General features: G+C 44.9%; 1 protein-coding gene across 1 annotated transcript; it reads right to left on the bottom strand.

The window, feature by feature from the left end:
* Positions 1–1,494: 1,494 nt before the first annotated feature.
* On the bottom strand, positions 1,495–15,175 carry LOC115205949 (reticulon-2). Its single transcript, XM_029772398.1, has 10 exons — positions 15,065–15,175; positions 13,709–13,762; positions 12,574–13,128; positions 11,682–11,894; positions 5,653–5,860; positions 5,009–5,147; positions 2,985–3,054; positions 2,654–2,700; positions 2,475–2,533; positions 1,495–2,241 (listed from the first exon to the last, which is right to left on the bottom strand). The coding sequence occupies exons 1-10, from the start codon at positions 15,093–15,095 to the stop codon at positions 2,166–2,168; spliced, it is 1,452 nt and encodes a 483-aa protein (XP_029628258.1). The 5' UTR covers positions 15,096–15,175; the 3' UTR covers positions 1,495–2,165.
* Positions 15,176–17,121: the final 1,946 nt, after the last annotated feature.

Below are 17,121 nucleotides of genomic sequence, written 5' to 3'. Positions count from 1 at the left end.
CAGGCCACATCATCTAATCATGTCCTGGGATAAAGTTCATTCTAACTCTCAGAATTAAGAGTTGTGGCACACAGTCAAAACATACAATAATAATAATAATAATAATAATAAGGCAGGGGAAAATGTACCCTTAAAAAACAGGTCTAGGGCTACTACTAAAGCACAATGCCAGGCTGTGGTGAGGACCTGAAGGCAATAGATGTAAGGAGGTGGGCATTTCTGTGGCAGCATATTCTCAAATGTTTCTTTTGTACTGAAATGGTAATGATGATGATTATAAATGATTGTGAAATGACTCTAAAAAAGCCTTGGTTTCAGTCCAACGTGAATGGCTTGTTACAGAAGACGTCTAGGAGCAGTTATCTAGCTAGTCATTCATTCCCTGACGACTCAAACGGAATTGTTCCACTGCTCTATGTTCGCTACATACTTCGGTCTGAGATTGCCATCGTTTAAGTCGTTTGTTGGGACGTTTGGGTAGCCAGGCAAAGTCATTCAGTTCATGCACTAATGGGACTGTTGATAGAAAGGCACCCATTGAGTTATCGCTCTCAAAACACCCTCAGGCTAGACGTAATCTCAGAAACCCAAAACTAAAATCTCACGTAATTGCGTCAGATGCTCATTTAGGTTCTTGGGGGGAGACGTATGAGAAAAAGATATTAACAAGACTAGTCTCCACCCCCCCAAACCGAAACTCTCAGCCCAAACATGGGCCAAATGTTCCCTCCCCTTCTGAAATTTGAAAGATACAAAACACCTGTGATATCGTAATTTGTCAGGGGATTAAACAAATCGTCACACTGAAACAAAGTTCTTCGTTTGTCGTCGCATTCCAAAGTCTGTTGGCAGACTCAACCATACCATCCTATGTTTGCGTGCATCTGTCCACGAGAGATTAGGCTAGAGGTACCCTCTGTGTGGTGATTGGGGTTCAACGTTTGGGTAATAGTACCCCCTCCATAGATCTTCAAATTGTCCATCAAGCCTTTTATTTTTTCAACTCCTTTGCATAAATACTTACGATGCATTACCAGAAGGACATGTACGTTCCTCTGTATCCATAACAATTGGCCTGTCATATCAAACCATATTCTGGCTGGCAATGAAGGAGATTAATATAATTGTTTCAATACTCCAACATCAGAAGTCTGGTTTAACCTTCAATACTCAGTACTGTATTACCCAAATTCCTTTTACCTCAATCTCAGATGAAATCCTAATTAACTGCATTTTCCCCTATTCCATTCTCACGGATATTTGGATCTTTAAAAGTCATACTGTGTACATTTTTGATCATTGTCTTCTTGAATGTCAATTCAGAAAATGCATTTCGAGGCCTGGTTCTGACTGTGCTGTTGCATCCTACAGTTGAAGGCCATTTTAGGAACCTCACTGGTTGTACAGACTGTTGAAATGAGAGCGGAAGACGTGCAACGTTGATTAATACAAAATGTTGTGTGGATGATCATGTGGGCAAAAAGAAACAGAACATTTGAAATGAAAAGAACAGTTGTGGTTTTAATAGTTCTCAGGTAACAGGTTCAGATCAGCGAGCTGCATGTCAACTCACACATACTGTGTACACACACACACACACTCGTCATGAGCACAAAAGTGCCATCATTCCCTCACACACACTCTACCACACACACATCCTGATTCCAAGTGTTAGGCTGCTATGAATAATGAGGAACTCCGGTTTGGTGAACTCCAGTCCTGCTGGACTCTATACTGAAGTGTTTACTTCCCTCTGTTCAGATATACAGCTGTCAATAAGGAACCCACAGGTCTCATAGAATCAGAGGTTCCAATCCGTCTTATTTTACTGGACTGCAGCTGTCTGTACCATTCAAGCCACAATCCCCCATGTAGGTCATTTAATGCTGTACCAACGATCATGAGCTGTGTCTTAAATCTTCCTTCGAAACAGCAACAACTCTCGTCCAGATATCACTTCCGTTCCCTCATCCTCACCCAGTAGCAACTTACCCTATCCCACCATACAGTATCATCATGTCCCAATCCCATGCTTCGACTCCCCACACAACCTGCCCAATCTCATAAGCTCCACCTTCTGGAGCTCTGAGCAGACTGCTGAATAAGACATCTGAGTGACAGCCTGTAACTCCTCCTCATCCTCCTCTCCTGTCTGCCATGACTCTTCATTGTGTTTTGGGCTTCGCACCGCCAGGGGTTGGGTCAGGGGTGGGGCCACCACCTTGGGCAATTCTGTGGAGACTGTATTAAAGAGAGGGGTCAATATCACATGATCTCATTTACATTGGTCATTGACAAAGGTTATATGCTTTTTCCATACCATTTCTCCAATACTGCCAGCTATTACAAATGGAGTAAATGTCACAGTGATTCAGAATTCAGTTCAGGGTCTGCAGAGCTGCAATGGAAAACTACAGGAAGGAAAGAGGAATATTTCATTCCACTGTTGTGCCGTAAGATGGCGCCATACTCACATGTCCATTACGTTGTCAATCTTCGCCTGAATTCCTGCAAAGAAGCTGTCCACTTTTGCCTGGAACATCAAAAGAGGTATTGGTGAGAAACACACTTCATTTGAACAATTTGACAGAAGTACCTTCTTTTGCTGAATTAATCAGGAGAGCAGTTGTCAGCAGCGCGAGTGAGATTTTACCTGGTGCTGTCTGTAGAACAGTGGTAGAGAGAAGAGAGTGATCACAGCTGGAGAAGAAGTCAGAAAGGGAGGAGTGAGCATGTGTTGAGCTTTCCGATTGAGTATATAGCTTCTTCAGACTAACAACACGGCACACCCTTTTATTAAAATTGAAACAATATACAGTAAGCACGGTCTTCAACTGAAACACTAGAAGTAAAATCTGTGACAATGTCAGCATTCGTCAACCAATGGTATCCGTCTCTACCGGACAAATGGCCATCATAATTATTGAATGGCAATACAATAAAGTTATTCTAATGCTGATTCTAACGGTGTCTGTGATTCTCACCAATGATGAGCAATGTAAGGCCGTTACACAGGTCTCCCAGGAAGGTCACCAGGTACATCAGAGCCAGGAGCTGAGAAGAACGGAAGGAAACACACAGTGAGCTCCACATACACAATTGAATGTACTCTTTGCATTAAGCATTGCAAATTCCATCGAAATATAAATATATTTAGCAGACGATTTTAGCCGTTGCAACTTAGTCATGCATGCATACATTTTAAGTATGGGTGGCTATCTTAAGATGAAAGCACTAACTGTAAGTCACTCTGGATAAGCGCGTCTGCTAAATGACTAAAATGTAATATGTAAATGAATGCATGCATCATATGTTAAAATTGCACATGGTCCCTGACAAATGAATGAGTACATATTTCCCAGATCATCCGCCATAACCCTTCTGGAGTTGGTGTAATATAGCTCAGTGGGTTGTCACTTAGGGCCCATACCCCCATCCTGAAACAGGACACCCCCCTCTCAGAGAAGACGAAACTCCTCTCGCCCCTGTAACTGGGTGAACAGCCACCTGTGTCCCATGTCACATACCGGCCAGGTCAGGGTTGAGACCGCGGGACTCTGGGGCTCAGGCTCAAGGCTACGTGGCACAGTCACACTGGCTCTCACTAACCGAGATAAGTCACACTAAGTACTCCTGCTGTAAATTTCCATTTAACCCTGAAGCATTATGGTGCAACCAATGTGACTGTTGTTGATTCAATGTGCCGATGTTTTAGTTCTACTTTCCTGGTAAACTGGAGACAAAACGAAGGAAGCCTAAAAGGAAGGTTTCTAGCGGAAACACTATCATTTGATAACGAATTTAGCTTTAGATTTTGTTATTAGCCGAAGTTTGCAAGCATACAACATCTGCTGTATATATTGCCTTACTATGACAAGGGAACATGCTTCACCGATATGTCAGGACTGACCCTCTGTAGAAAAGGTTCTACATGGAACCCAGAAGGGTTCTACCTGCAACCAAAAAGGGTTATCCTATGGGGACAGCCGAAGAACCCTTTAAGGTTCTAGATAGCACCTTTCTTTCCATGTTCTGTATGAAACACATACATAGGATGGGGAGAAGGAAAGGACAAGAGCCTTTGTATAGCCTCGGCAAACTGTTAAAAGTAACCTTTGCATGAGTACTATGTTGTTTTAGCCTCAATAGAAAAATGACCCCATTGCAATTCTTAGAGAGCACTCACGGACACTTGTAAAGGGTAGATACAGTTGCACTGCTTTCTTATTTTTACCCTTACAATACGACATGTTTTTTGTGTATCGTTCGCAATGCAAATTCAATACAAACCCAAAGTTTTACAAACTCACAATTGTGCTTGCTGCCAGTTTGCTTGCGTCACACTCCGGTGCGACCGAAAACAAGGACACATTAAAGCTGCAGGACTGTATGTACATGATTATCACAATCATATGAACCACAGTGAGTTGTGGGTATGACAGCAGCTGTCTTTGACAGTGGTGTTGTTAGGAAACACAGTCATCATTTGGTGACGGAAGGCATAACAACGTCGTCATCTCCAGTGAACAGGGGGGCAGGCTGATGCCAGTACAGAACAGAACAGAGAAAGAGAAAAAGATGGATAGAGAAAGGGGAGGGAGGGATGCCTGCTCTAATGAAAGAGAGCAGAGCCCAGACGGCTTAATGTAGTAATGTTGAAGTAAATCCGCAACGACAAGATGGCCTCCTGTAAACACAATAGCGGACAGGGTTCAAAAGAGAAGGAGAAGGGAAGGAGATTAAAAGACAGACAGAGAGGGAGTGAGAAAGAGAGAGAGTGTGAGTGAGTGAGTGAGTGAGTGAGTGAGAGAGAGAGAGAGAGTATTTTTAGGGACTAAAGGTCTATGCCATTCTGAAGGACTTCCTTGTGTAAAAAGTTACTTGAACCTTAAGTGAATGAACGAGATCGAGAGGAGCCATCGAAGGGGAGCATATAAAAAGTTACACGGTCATATTCTGGCCAATTCTAGATGAAGATCGATGAGATCCAACACCCAGGCAGTCTCACCTTGAGAGAGTCAAAGAGGTTTCCAACCAGGAAGAGATTCTTGAGTGAGTTAGCAGCAGAGACGATTGTAACGATGGTCTTCTGCGTGTATTGGTCAGCCAGCTCCCCACTGAAACTAATGTCCAGATCCAGATACGCCCTGAGGACAGAAAGAGAGGGGGGTAGAAAAGGAGGGAGCAGAAAAGACAGTGATAGAGGGGGGGTGATGGAGAACGAGAGGGAGATAGAGTCCAGGGTCAAGGAAGCAGGAAAGAGGGTGTTGATTAGAAAACAAGTGATAGTCGCCACAAACACCCTGATGCATGCACAGTTTGTTGTCTCATGCCTCAATTATTTCCATCGGCGCAGATATTCAAATAAAACGTTCCTTTCAGATCCTGATGAATGAAGTCTATCAACTATTTTAATCAAACAGCAGTGCTTAGCCTAAACAAATCATAAAACACACTGTCGTTTTTTAAAGGCAAGCCCCTTGGACTGTGAGCCCAGGCAGGATTTCTTTTGGGAGGTGAGGGAATCCAGCCAATTAAGAAACTATTCCTGAATTCCACTCCCACTGCATTATTAGAGAAGAGAGGAAATAAACAAGAGTGGAAGGGAGTGGGGGATGAGAGAAAAGAGGAGAGGATTGGCGAGTCACTCACTTGAAAGGGTGCACTCCGTCTCCCATGTTGAGCACTTGCAGGATTTTATAGTAGAGGCGGACTGAGACGGTGAAGCACATGACGCCCAGGGAGATGGTGGAGACGACTGTGATGATGCTGAGCTGGAACAAGGAAAGCAGGCCAACCACCAGCCCTGTGAATACCACGCCTGTACGCTCTGTGTCCTTCCAGTAGATCAGATCCATCACTGAGGAGAGGAGGAGAGGAGGGGAGAGCAGAGGAGGAGAGGAGGGGAGAGCAGAGGAGGAGAGGAGGGGAGAGCAGAGGAGGAGAGGAGGGGAGAGCAGAGGAGGCAGAGAAGAATAGATGGTAACAGAGGGATGGGGAGGGGAATTGACAAGAGAGGGAGAAAAGGTGGAGAAATAACAACGTTTCATAGTCTACATGTTCTCTTCACATATAAACCAATGAGGAACAGAGTGGAAGCTAACATGGACTCAGGAGTCTTCATTGAAGCAGGGTGGGGGAGGGGACAAACCCATGCATTTGACACTTCCTCTATTTTAGTTGGTTGCTAAAGACAGCAAGGACAGTCACAGCTGCAAGTCTCTCCTCCTCACTGTTCCTGCCTATGTGCTTTTTACAAACCCCCCACAGCATCACCAGCCAGTCAGTCCCTGTTTGGCTCTGACTCTCCAGTGTTCAGTGGGCCAGAAGGCCTTTCAGCTGTGCAGAGGCGGAGCAGAGGGACAGTGATCACCAGGCAGAGTGAAAACACACACAGGAGCAGGGGGAGACGTCAAGCCTAACCTGGGATTAATATAGCCTGCCCTCTGTATAGAGCAGGGGTGGGCAACTCCAGTCCTGGAAGGCTTGATTAGTGTCACACTTTTTATCCATCCCTAGCAAACACAGCTGATTAATCAAATTGCATTCTAAACTGAAGATCATGATTAGGTGATTATTTTAGTCAGGTGTGTTAGCTGGGGCAAAACTGTGACACCAAATCAGGCCCTCGGAGGACTGGAATTGCCCACCCCTGGTATAGAGGAAGGGAGAGAGAAGAGGAAAGAAAAGAGGAGAGGAGGGAGGGAGCAGGAACCCTGAATTTAAATGTTGCCTCAGAGAGCACCTGTTGACAGTCTTCAAGCCCGCTACCACCCCTTCTCTGCACCCTGTCCGCCTCCCTCGATCAGTCACCCAGCAACTGGAGCCGCTGCGACTGGGCCCTCTCAGTGCAAAAATGGAGGCTCCCCTGGCCTAATCCCTCCATGGAATAGGTAAAAGTAGCTCCAAACAAAAGAAACATTACAGCCAAAACACTGATAGCACAGTTTAATGAAGCTAAACACCAGCAGCTCGCTAACCCTCGGACGTGGTAAACTGTGGTGACAAAGGCATGTGGTCATTACTCCATGGCTATTAGTGTATGAGTGAGCCTGGGAATTAGAATAGAGTGCACTGATATATCTGACCAGCAGGAGGACTATTTATAAACATTACCACACACTATTAATACCCACAAAGCCTCCAGCACACACACACACCTGTCCATTGTCCCAACAGGTGGAACTGTAGCATACAGCCCTCTTTGATGTGTTGGCACTTTGCGACATTGACCAGCACATGGTAAGGCCGTTCAATGCACAGACTAAGTGCACTAAGAAAAGGAAGACATACCACAGTAAGTTACACTAACGCCGGGGCAAAACAAACCCCTCATGTGACGGTCCAATAGGTTGACTCTATACTAAGCCATGAATGCATTGGTTGATGTTAATATAGTGATATAATGAACTCTCTGAGAAGAGTACAGGCAACATGAAGCGGGGAAGGGGGAATACACACACACACACACACACACACACACACACGTGACCACAGATCAAATTGAAAGCTGCATTTGCCATAATCTTAGTGAAACCTCTCTATCTGTGCCAATGCAGCATTCCACAGAGCTGAGCACTGACTGCCTGACCGTGAGTGACTCAATCGTTACTTCAACATGATACATTACCAATCAACCAATTCACAGCCTGGCCTGGCATTACTTACCACCACAACTAAAACCACCACCCAGCCATTTTTACACAACGGTGCATGCGGGAAGTCCCAGAGTACCCCTGTGAAACACCTTGGCTCTGCCAACCCTGCTGCCAACCCTGCTACCCAAGAGGTAACCCTGTCAGATGGGGGCACATATCAGCTGATCATGCTACTAGCCTCTTACATACAGAAACAACCACACAGATGGCCCCTACATGCTGTAACAAGCTATAACACAACTCTGGATGGTCACCTCTAGGGACGGGACGAGCAGAGTTTTAAAGGACCAAAAAGTTTCATTTTTGCCATGGAAAAAAACATTGCGATACTGGTCCCATCACTAAGCAGGCAGACACACACAACTCTGCACAGTTGGTACGGTCTCCTGGTCAGTGAGTGGTCAAAATCCCCCCAAAGACCCCTGGCTGTAGCTGGTCTCCTGACGTTCAGACTCCTCTCCAAACACACGGTCACTAAATGCATGGCTCTGCAGTGGACAGACAGTCAGTCCCTATATGTGGAAGCGCCCCTACGGCTGAGGACGATAGGTACTGGAACACTAACTGTGCCTTGATCTTGCCGGTGTCTGAAACGAGACACTGCTTTGCCCATTCAATAGGTCCCTTGCCTCCCCGCCTAGTCAATTCACTGATAGATCTCAGTGTGCCGACTGCCATAGTCTCATATTGTCTCCATCTTGTCTCTCTGAGCCCAGGGTCTTACCATTAATGTTGGCCATTTTGTTGCTGCTCAGGCGATCCTCCTTCTCTCTCTTTGACTCTCTCTCAGTCCTCCTGCTCTCTCTCTGCCACTCGGAGCTGTTTTTGGCCTCCCCTGCCCTGTCAGCAGTACAGAGACCTTTCAGCCCAAAATAATCTGCCCAATAGGGCCTGCCCCCTCAAGACTCATGGAGACTCCAATGTAGATAGACAGATAGATATAGAGATCCTGTAAGATAGATACCCAATACATTCACTTATTCACACATTTAGTACATGCACGTACAGAGGCACACCTTGAGACAGAGAAACATGTTGGTATACACATAGATTGCCATAGCTGGATAACATAGAGAACATACAAAACCACTAGAGACCCAAAAGAGACATAACCACAGACAAAGATGACAGACACACAAACCCATTCAGAGAAAAACACTCACACGGAAACGGACATGGACACAGACAGAGATTTACACAAATCACTTATGTAAGCAGAGACAGAACAGACAACAGCTAACAAAGGAGCAGGTATAAAAGTAAATGCACATGATTGTGACATCCATAGGGTACCGTGCTACCGGTAAGTACACACTCTTAGAAAGGGTTCTTCGACTGTCCTCATAGGACAACCCTTTTTGGTTCCAAGTAGAACCCTCTGTGGAAAGGGTTCTACCTGGAACAAAAAAGGGTTGTTCAAAGGGTTCTCCTATGAGGACAGCCGAAGAACCCTTTTAGGTTCTAGATAGCACCTTTTTTTGTAAGAGTGCAGACGATAGCTCAAATAGCCTCATATATTTCAGATGCGCATAGCGGTAGTCTAATCTCTAGGGGGTGTGGGACGCTAGCGTCCCACCTGGCCAACATCCAGTGAAATTGCAGAGTGCCAAATTCAAAAACAGAAATACTCACTATAAAAATTCATGAAACATACAGGTGATAAATAGCGAATAGCGATAAAATTCATCACTTACCTTGGATGATCTTCATGTGGTTACACTCGCAAGACTCCCAGTTACCCAATAAATGTTTGTTTTGTTCGATAAAGTCCCTCTTTATATCCAAAAACCTCCGTTTTGTTAGTGCGTTTTGTTCAGTAATCCACTGTCTCAAACAACATCCGGTGAAATTACAGAGCGTGAAACTCAACAAAACAAAAATTCTCATAATAAACATACATAAAAGAAACAAATGTCATACACCAGCTTAAAGATAAACTTCTTGTTAATCCAACCGCTGTGTCAGATTTCAAAAAGGCTTTACGGCGAAAGCAAACCATGCAATTATCTGAGAACAGCGCCCAGCAGACAAATCATTACAAACAGTTAGCAGCCAAGAAGAGAAGTAACAAAAGTCAGAAATAGCGATAAAATGTATCACTTACCTTTGATGATCTTCATATGGTTGCACTCCCAAGACTCCATGTTACACAATAAATGTTCGTTTTGTTTGATAAAGTCCCTCTTCATATTCAAAAACCTCTGTTTTGTTGGTGCGTTTTGTTCAGTTATCCATTGGAACAAAGCACGGTTACAACAGACAGACGAAAATCCAAAAAGTACCATAAAGGTTCGTAGAAACAAGTCAAACGATGTTTATAATCAATCCTCAGGTTGTTTTTGTCATAAATAATCAATCATATTTCAACCGGACAATAGCTTCGTCAATAGAAAAGGAAAAACAAGAAAGGCACGCTCCCGGTCAAGCGCAGGACTCATGTCTGGAAATTTCCATTGTCCTCTCATTGAAAGTGGTGTTTCTCCCTCATTTTTCAGAGTAAAAGCCTGAAACAATGCCTAAAGACTGGCCACATGTAGTGGAAGCCATAGGGATTGTGAACTAGGTCATAAGTCTTTGTATGGTGGATAGGCTTTCAATGGAAAAACGGTCATTTCAAAATAATAGCACTTCCTGGATGGATTTTCCTCAGGTTTTCGCCTGCCATATCAGTTCTGTTATACTCACAGTTCTGTTATACTTAACAGTTTTGGAAACTTTAGATTGTTTTCTATCCATATCTACCAATTATATGCATATCCTAGCTTCTGGACCTGAGTAGCAAGCAGTTTACTTTGGGCACGCTTTTCATCCAAAATTCCGAATGCTGTCCTCTATCTGTAACCGGCTAGTCCAACCTCACAATAAACATGGGGAGTAAAACATGTTCTGACACATTCAGCCCCATTCTGATACAGAAACCAGATGGTTTGCTTTACATGATATCTAGAAACCCTTAAAGCCTCTCAACAGCTTGACCAGCCATTAATCACCCAGGGTCAGTGTGAGGGGGAGTGGACAGTACAGTACACCCAGCCCCCAGTCCACCCAGCCCCTGGGCCAGCCACCCCCCAGTCCACCCACTATAATAAGATTGGAAAATATGCCAGAGGTCCATATTGAGTGGCGCCCCCCTTGAAGAGTGATCCATATCGACCATGGAGTCCAGAGAAGATAGATTTCATCTGTCTCACCCTTGCTCTCTCTTTCTTTTTCTCTTTCCCTCCCCCTCTCTCTCTCTCTCTCAATTTAAATTTAAGGGGCTTTATTGACATGGGAAACATATGTTTACATTGCCAAAGCACGTGAAATAGATAATAAACAAAATTGAAATAAACAATAAAAAATGAACAGTAAACATTACTCATGAAAGTTCCAAAATAATAAAGACATTTCCTCTCTCTCTCCTTCACTGCCCTGTCACACATTCTGTTTATCATGTGTACAGTGATCCAAGGGATGCAGAAAGCTTGGCGTGTCAGCGTGTATGTCCGAGCAGACATACGTACAGACAGACCAGGAAAACAGACAGATTCTTTGGGCGCAATTAGCCCATTAGCCCTCGGAATCCCAAGGGAATGTTGCCATGGAGACACAATGGAACACTCAGGGCTCACAGTGGAATACATTCCAGGGTCCATGTTACTCAAGCAGTGAGAGGTTTTTCTTTATTTTCAGTATGGTTTGAAAAGGATTGATTGAGGAAGGCTTTGTGCTCTCAGCAACGTATCAAGGAAGGGGTTGGGAGTGAGGTATCAGGGTAGGGGTCATTGTCTTCCGACAGATGGCGTCATTCTAACACAACCGCATTGCCATGAACTACATTTACATTTACATTTACGTCATTTAGCAGACGCTCTTATCCAGAGCGACTTACAGTGCAGACTTGCTATGTGACGTAAGATAATGTAGTAGAAGTCAAATAGATTGATTTGGGCAAAGGCAGGGGATGGTAGATGTTCAAAATGTAAAAGGTAGATCCAAGATAGGAAAGTCACATAAAAATAGACGTGCTACAAACGTTACCTGCTACGTGGATGCATATCGCGGGGCCTGATAGGTTGAACGTTGAAAACCACTGTTCGCTGACCAGCTCTTCCTGAGTGTTTCGACCAATGGAGGTGGAGGAAGTGGATGGCACGTCATCGGTGAGGCCGCCTCTTGGTCGCACAGCCGTGAGCAGTGTGACGGTGGTTTCCATGGTTACGAGGGACTCAGGCTCGGGGGGCGGGGATGCTGCTGAGAAACAGAACACAAGGTCATTGTGATGATGTCATCACCCAGCATCAAGTTATTCTGCAACCAGGTTGCATTAGATTAACTAGAAGTGTACTTTATCTAACAATGTCATTGTTTAGCCTCACCTACTTTACAATGAACAGTGATTTAGAAATCTTATAACCAAACGCGCTCATTCTGACCCTACAGAACAGGAGAGAGCATGCTGTCCAGGGAGTCTAAAGCACAGTGGTGTCTGACTTCATCTGTGGTTATGGTGTGTCACTCACTCACACGGACACACGCATGCACGGACGCACGCACGCACGCACGCACGCACGCACACACACACACACACACACACACACACACACACACACACACACACACACACACACACACACACACACACACACACACAGTATTAGCTCAACTCGGTTGTGTTGTGTGTAAGCCATGTTATGTTCCATCTAATGAGCCACGCCTCCCATTTTCAAACATGGAGTTTACACCCGTTCACCCTCGAGCAGTATCCTCACCCACTGTGTGATTTCAATGGCTAGAAAGCCTGAAAAGATGCAGTAGCTTCTGCTTTTATCTGTAGCTCCATGTAGCTCCATGCAGGTATATCTACCCTGATCCCATCTAACCTCCATCTAGATAGCCCCACCCCATCCCCACTGCCCCATAGTGGGCTCACCCTGGTGGCTGTCTGAGGGACTGTAGTGCCGGGGCTCCAGGGGCTCTGTCTCCCCTCTCTGGGGATCTGTGTCCCTCTCCTGAGGTTCAATCTCAGTATCTTGGAGAGATGCATGGACTGTCTCAGTCTGTCTGTGGACTTCCCTCTCCCTTTCCTCCTGCTCCTCCTCCTCCTCCTCCTCCTCCTCCTCCTCCTCCTCCTCCTCCTCCTCCTCTCGGGCGAGGAAGGCGTGGGGGTCCCACTCCACGTCGGGGGAGTCCAGGTGGAGGAGCATTTCCACGGTGTCCGTGCGGCTCAGGGAGGTGCGGCCTCCCCTGGCCCCGCTCCTCCGCCGGCTCCCTGACGATGAGTCACGATGATGTCGTGAGGCTCCGCCTGCCTCCGCCTCGGCGATGGCGATGTAGGAGAAGGTGGGCTCGAAGGAGTTCTGTCTCGGGGTCCCCCAAATGGAGGGGGATGAAGCTCCACCATCATCATCCTCCGGACCCCCATCTTCTTCGTCAGACCACTCCCTGGCCGTCTGCAGGTCGTACAGCTCAGACTCCTCATTCCCACCTGGAGAGAACAGGCACAGGAAAAGCCTTAAAGCGAAACCTATATTGCTTAAAGTATTTTGATATTTGTTATTCTGTCCTGTATCAATGTTATACATTGAAATTGTATACGCTTTTATTACAAAAAAGCTATAAACTTAGCTATAAACTTCAACCATTACATTGAAAACTTTCATCCTGGGAGGTAAAGCTACACAAAGCACACAATATTATTCCAAAACCATATCACATGTTCTGTGACTATAATGTCTACGGAGGAGCCGTTTGATGTTGCTTACTCATCTACATGTCCTCTGATGTTTTTGAGCGCTGAGTCGGGACAGCCCGGTGAAGCGCAACATGCTTTGTCTGAATGAAAGGGCAACATCCAAAGATGCAAAACACCTTTGATTGGGAGTAATGTTTCCAGATTCAAACAAACAAAAATGGACACAATCAATCTCAGGTTACACCTATAGACTTTGTGGATATGTCATAGTATGATTTCTTTCTCCCATATTATGATTCTCACGCATGAAGTTCAATCATTCACAAAGTCCGTTTCTAAACGTGTACGGTATGTATGCCTTGTGTGATGTTACCTTCAGTGCAGGGAGATGTTGAATCAGGTGTGGAGGAGACAGAACCATATTCCTCTGGAAGAAAAAGAACAAGATTCATCAGAGACATGTTTGTTACCATTGGCTGGGGAACTATCAGAACCACAGTCGTGAAATGTACAGTATCAAACAGACAATTTGTATCTAAAATAACTACTGATTAACAACTGATTAAGGATGGCCACTTGGCCATTCTATGTGAAACTGGAGACTGTTCTATACCGTCTATGGCTACAACTCCTCTCTTCCTTCTATTTCTATGTCTGCAACTTTTAGCCAAGGCCTATTTGCATATAAGCCTAGAGAGAAGACACAATCAAGATAACAGTTTTCCTCTCAATATCACCTACTAAAGCGTTGTATCACATTCAAAAGCAGTACATTGCGCAGAAAAGCATTATACCACACATAGCCTATTCTCAGATGACCTGCTGTATTTCTATAGCGTCTCAATACATTGAGATGAGACTGAGAGAGCAAATGAAAGGTTTGCATTTGTATTTTTTAGGAGAATCCATGGCTCGAATCCAGGCATTTGAATAGCCTTTTTCTAAGACCCAGTATTTAAAAGAAATGTCATTAGTGTTTGCATATATAATGCTAACAGCTAACTAGAGTATGTTCCCCCTCCTACAGCACAGATCAGCTCTGGCAGAGCAGGCAGGGGAGAGGCAGGCCTTCACTACATTAGCTAGCCTCCTGCCTCAGATCACCCAATAGATCAGGCAGCCCTGGCTAAAATGAAGACACCCGCACACACACACACACACACACACACACACACACACACACACACACACACACACACACACACACACACACACACACACACACACACACACACACACACACTAAACTAAGACTGCCGATGTGGATGGAGACTACCAGGAGGGTTGCGGTGTCAGAAGGGAAGTGAGAAAACACAGCAACAAACACAGCAACAGCAAAACAACACACAGCTTTTTTCATCCTCATCTATCTCAAACACACACACACACACAGACACACACACATAATACCAGACACAAACACAAACACACACACATAACCAGTGCTCGGCCAATGAGAACACACACACATAGCCTACACATCCTGAGAACACAGATACACAACTGCAATGGTCTCTACAAAAGAAAAGAAACAGGTGCGTCTGCTACTGCACTGCATCCATCCGTCCGTTCAACCATTTGTTTAAAAGGGAGGGAGCGAGAGAAAGAAAGGGAGGGAGAGCAAGAGAGTGAGAGGGGAGAGCGATGGCCATGCATATGGCTAGTACAGATGCTATACAGATAGATTGGGATGCGAACGACAGACAGACAGACAAAAGCCGACACTCACTGCAGCGGGAGAATCCTAGAACCTGGCCCATGCTCCATCAAGGCACCGCTGGGCCCATCCAGTCTGGAAGCCCCCCTCTCTTCCTCTGGATCTGGATCTCTCTCTCTCTCTCTCTCTCTCTCTCTCTCTCTCTCTCTCTCTCTCTCTCTCTCTCTCTCTCTCTCGCTGCTCCCTCGTGCTTTATCCCTCTTCCACCTCCCTCTCCTCTCTTTCTTGTTCCACCGATGCAGCACTGCTGTTGTCTCTGGCTCTCCCTCTATGCACCGTCCCCTTCCTTCTCTCGCTCACGGGCCCCTCCCTACCTCCCTCTCCTGCTCTCTCTTTTCCCCTCCCTCCCTCTCTTGCTCTCACGTCACCATGACAGCAGGAGAGCAGCACAGGCAGGGCAGAGCCAGAGAAAGAGTGTGTGTGTGTGTGTGTGTGTTTCCCTCTTTCCATTCATGTCTAATCATTAGTGTGTGCATCCAGCCGAGCGGAGTATATCTATGCTTTTGTAATTTCACATAAGCATTTTACGGGCTTTGCCTTGTTGCACGCACATAACAAAGGGAAACATCGAGCTCATTAAAAATACATGTCCTTTGCACCCTCCCACACACAGACAGACATACAAGGTGTTTTTGAATAACCCACATGTGAGACTGGTAGACACAGCAGAAGGGTGCATTTGTAGATTGTCTGGTGGCAGAAAGCAGCAGCAGCACAGACTGTAGTCCAGCCCGTTGTAGCTCTGGTGTGCTGCCTGAAGCTACTTCTGCCAATCAAATCAAATCCCATTTTATTTGTCACATGCGCCAAATATAACAGGAGTAGACCTTACCGTGAAATGCTTACTTACAAGCCCAACAATGCATAGTTAAGAAAATATTTACTAAATGTATTTTATTTAACCTTTATTTAACTAGGCATAAATAAACGAAAGTAAATATATATATATTAAAATCAAATAGCAATAACGAGGCTATATACAGGGGGTACTGGGGTACTACTGAGTCAATGTGCGGGGGTACAGGTTAGTTGAGGTAATTTGTACATGTAGGTAGGGGTAAAGTGACTATGCATGAATAATAAACAGCGAGTAGCAGCAGTGTAAAAACAACAGGGGGTGGGGGGGGGGGGGGGTTATAGACTGTCTTATGGCTTCGGGGTAGAAGCTGTTAAGGAGCCTTTTGGACCTAGACTTTGCGCTCCAGTACCGCTTACTGTGCGGTAGCAGAGAGAACAGTCTATGACTTGGGTGACTGGAGTCCTTGACAGGCTAATCATCCTGCTCATGTACATCACTGACTGCACTGACTCACAGTTCAGACTTCGACAATATATAAGGGGGAATTATATGAAATATTGAAGAGAGGTTTTTGGAAAGAGGTTTTCGGAAATACATTCAGCAACGTAAAATGACATCTGGCCAACTATTGCAATTATGGCATGCTCATGTTAAAAACAGAATGCATTGGATTCCTCATGTTTAATGGATAAATTTACTCACACATTTGGCCAAAACAATTCTCACAATTTTCTCAGTTCAATTGCTAAATATTAAACTGATTTCCAAGAACTGCTCATAAAGGGAAGTTGCAATGGACACATTGGGATTACAATAAGAGGCTACTGTAGCTTTCGCCACTCGCCTTACCTGTGTATCCTGGTAAAAGCTGGAGGAATCACTCATCTAGTGGAGCAGGGTTACTAAAGCACTGCTGGTGCGATACTAACACATACACACTGATCTTGACAACCAAAAAAAACTGCAAATGCATCCAACAAGAGTTTGTAGAGTCACAAGCTTGACGTGGTCATTGTGTGCTATGAATATGGGACCAAATACTAAAGCTTTGACTACTTTAATACATAAGTGAATTTGTCCAAATACTTTATAAAAACAAAAATGTATTCAAATGACGGGACTAGATACATTGTAAAGATGCCGCTGGGAGTCAGGAAGCAGGTGGTGAGTTTAATAATAAAGAACATAGCGCTATACTAAACAAGAGAAACATCTGGACATGAACACAGAACTAATACTGCATGAAGAGTGATGCTAGGGAGTGCTAGAT

This window comes from Salmo trutta, chromosome 13 (assembly GCF_901001165.1).
Source record: "Salmo trutta chromosome 13, fSalTru1.1, whole genome shotgun sequence".
Lineage (NCBI taxonomy): Eukaryota > Metazoa > Chordata > Actinopteri > Salmoniformes > Salmonidae > Salmo > Salmo trutta.
The sequence above is the reverse complement of the archived record's forward strand: the minus strand, read 5'-3'. Positions and strand labels throughout refer to the sequence as shown.

Bases quoted from the DNA above. Each gene is read 5' to 3' on its own strand.
- LOC115205949 (XM_029772398.1), bottom strand. From the start codon at position 15,095: ATGGGCCAGGTTCTAGGATTCTCCCGCTGCA. The intron at 5,148-5,652 runs GTGAGTGACTCG...TTCTGTCCTCAG, and splicing joins GACGGAGTGCACCCTTTCAA to GGCGTATCTGGATCTGGACA. The intron at 2,242-2,474 runs GTGAGTATGGCG...TCTTTAATACAG, and splicing joins ATTGACAACGTAATGGACAT to TCTCCACAGAATTGCCCAAG.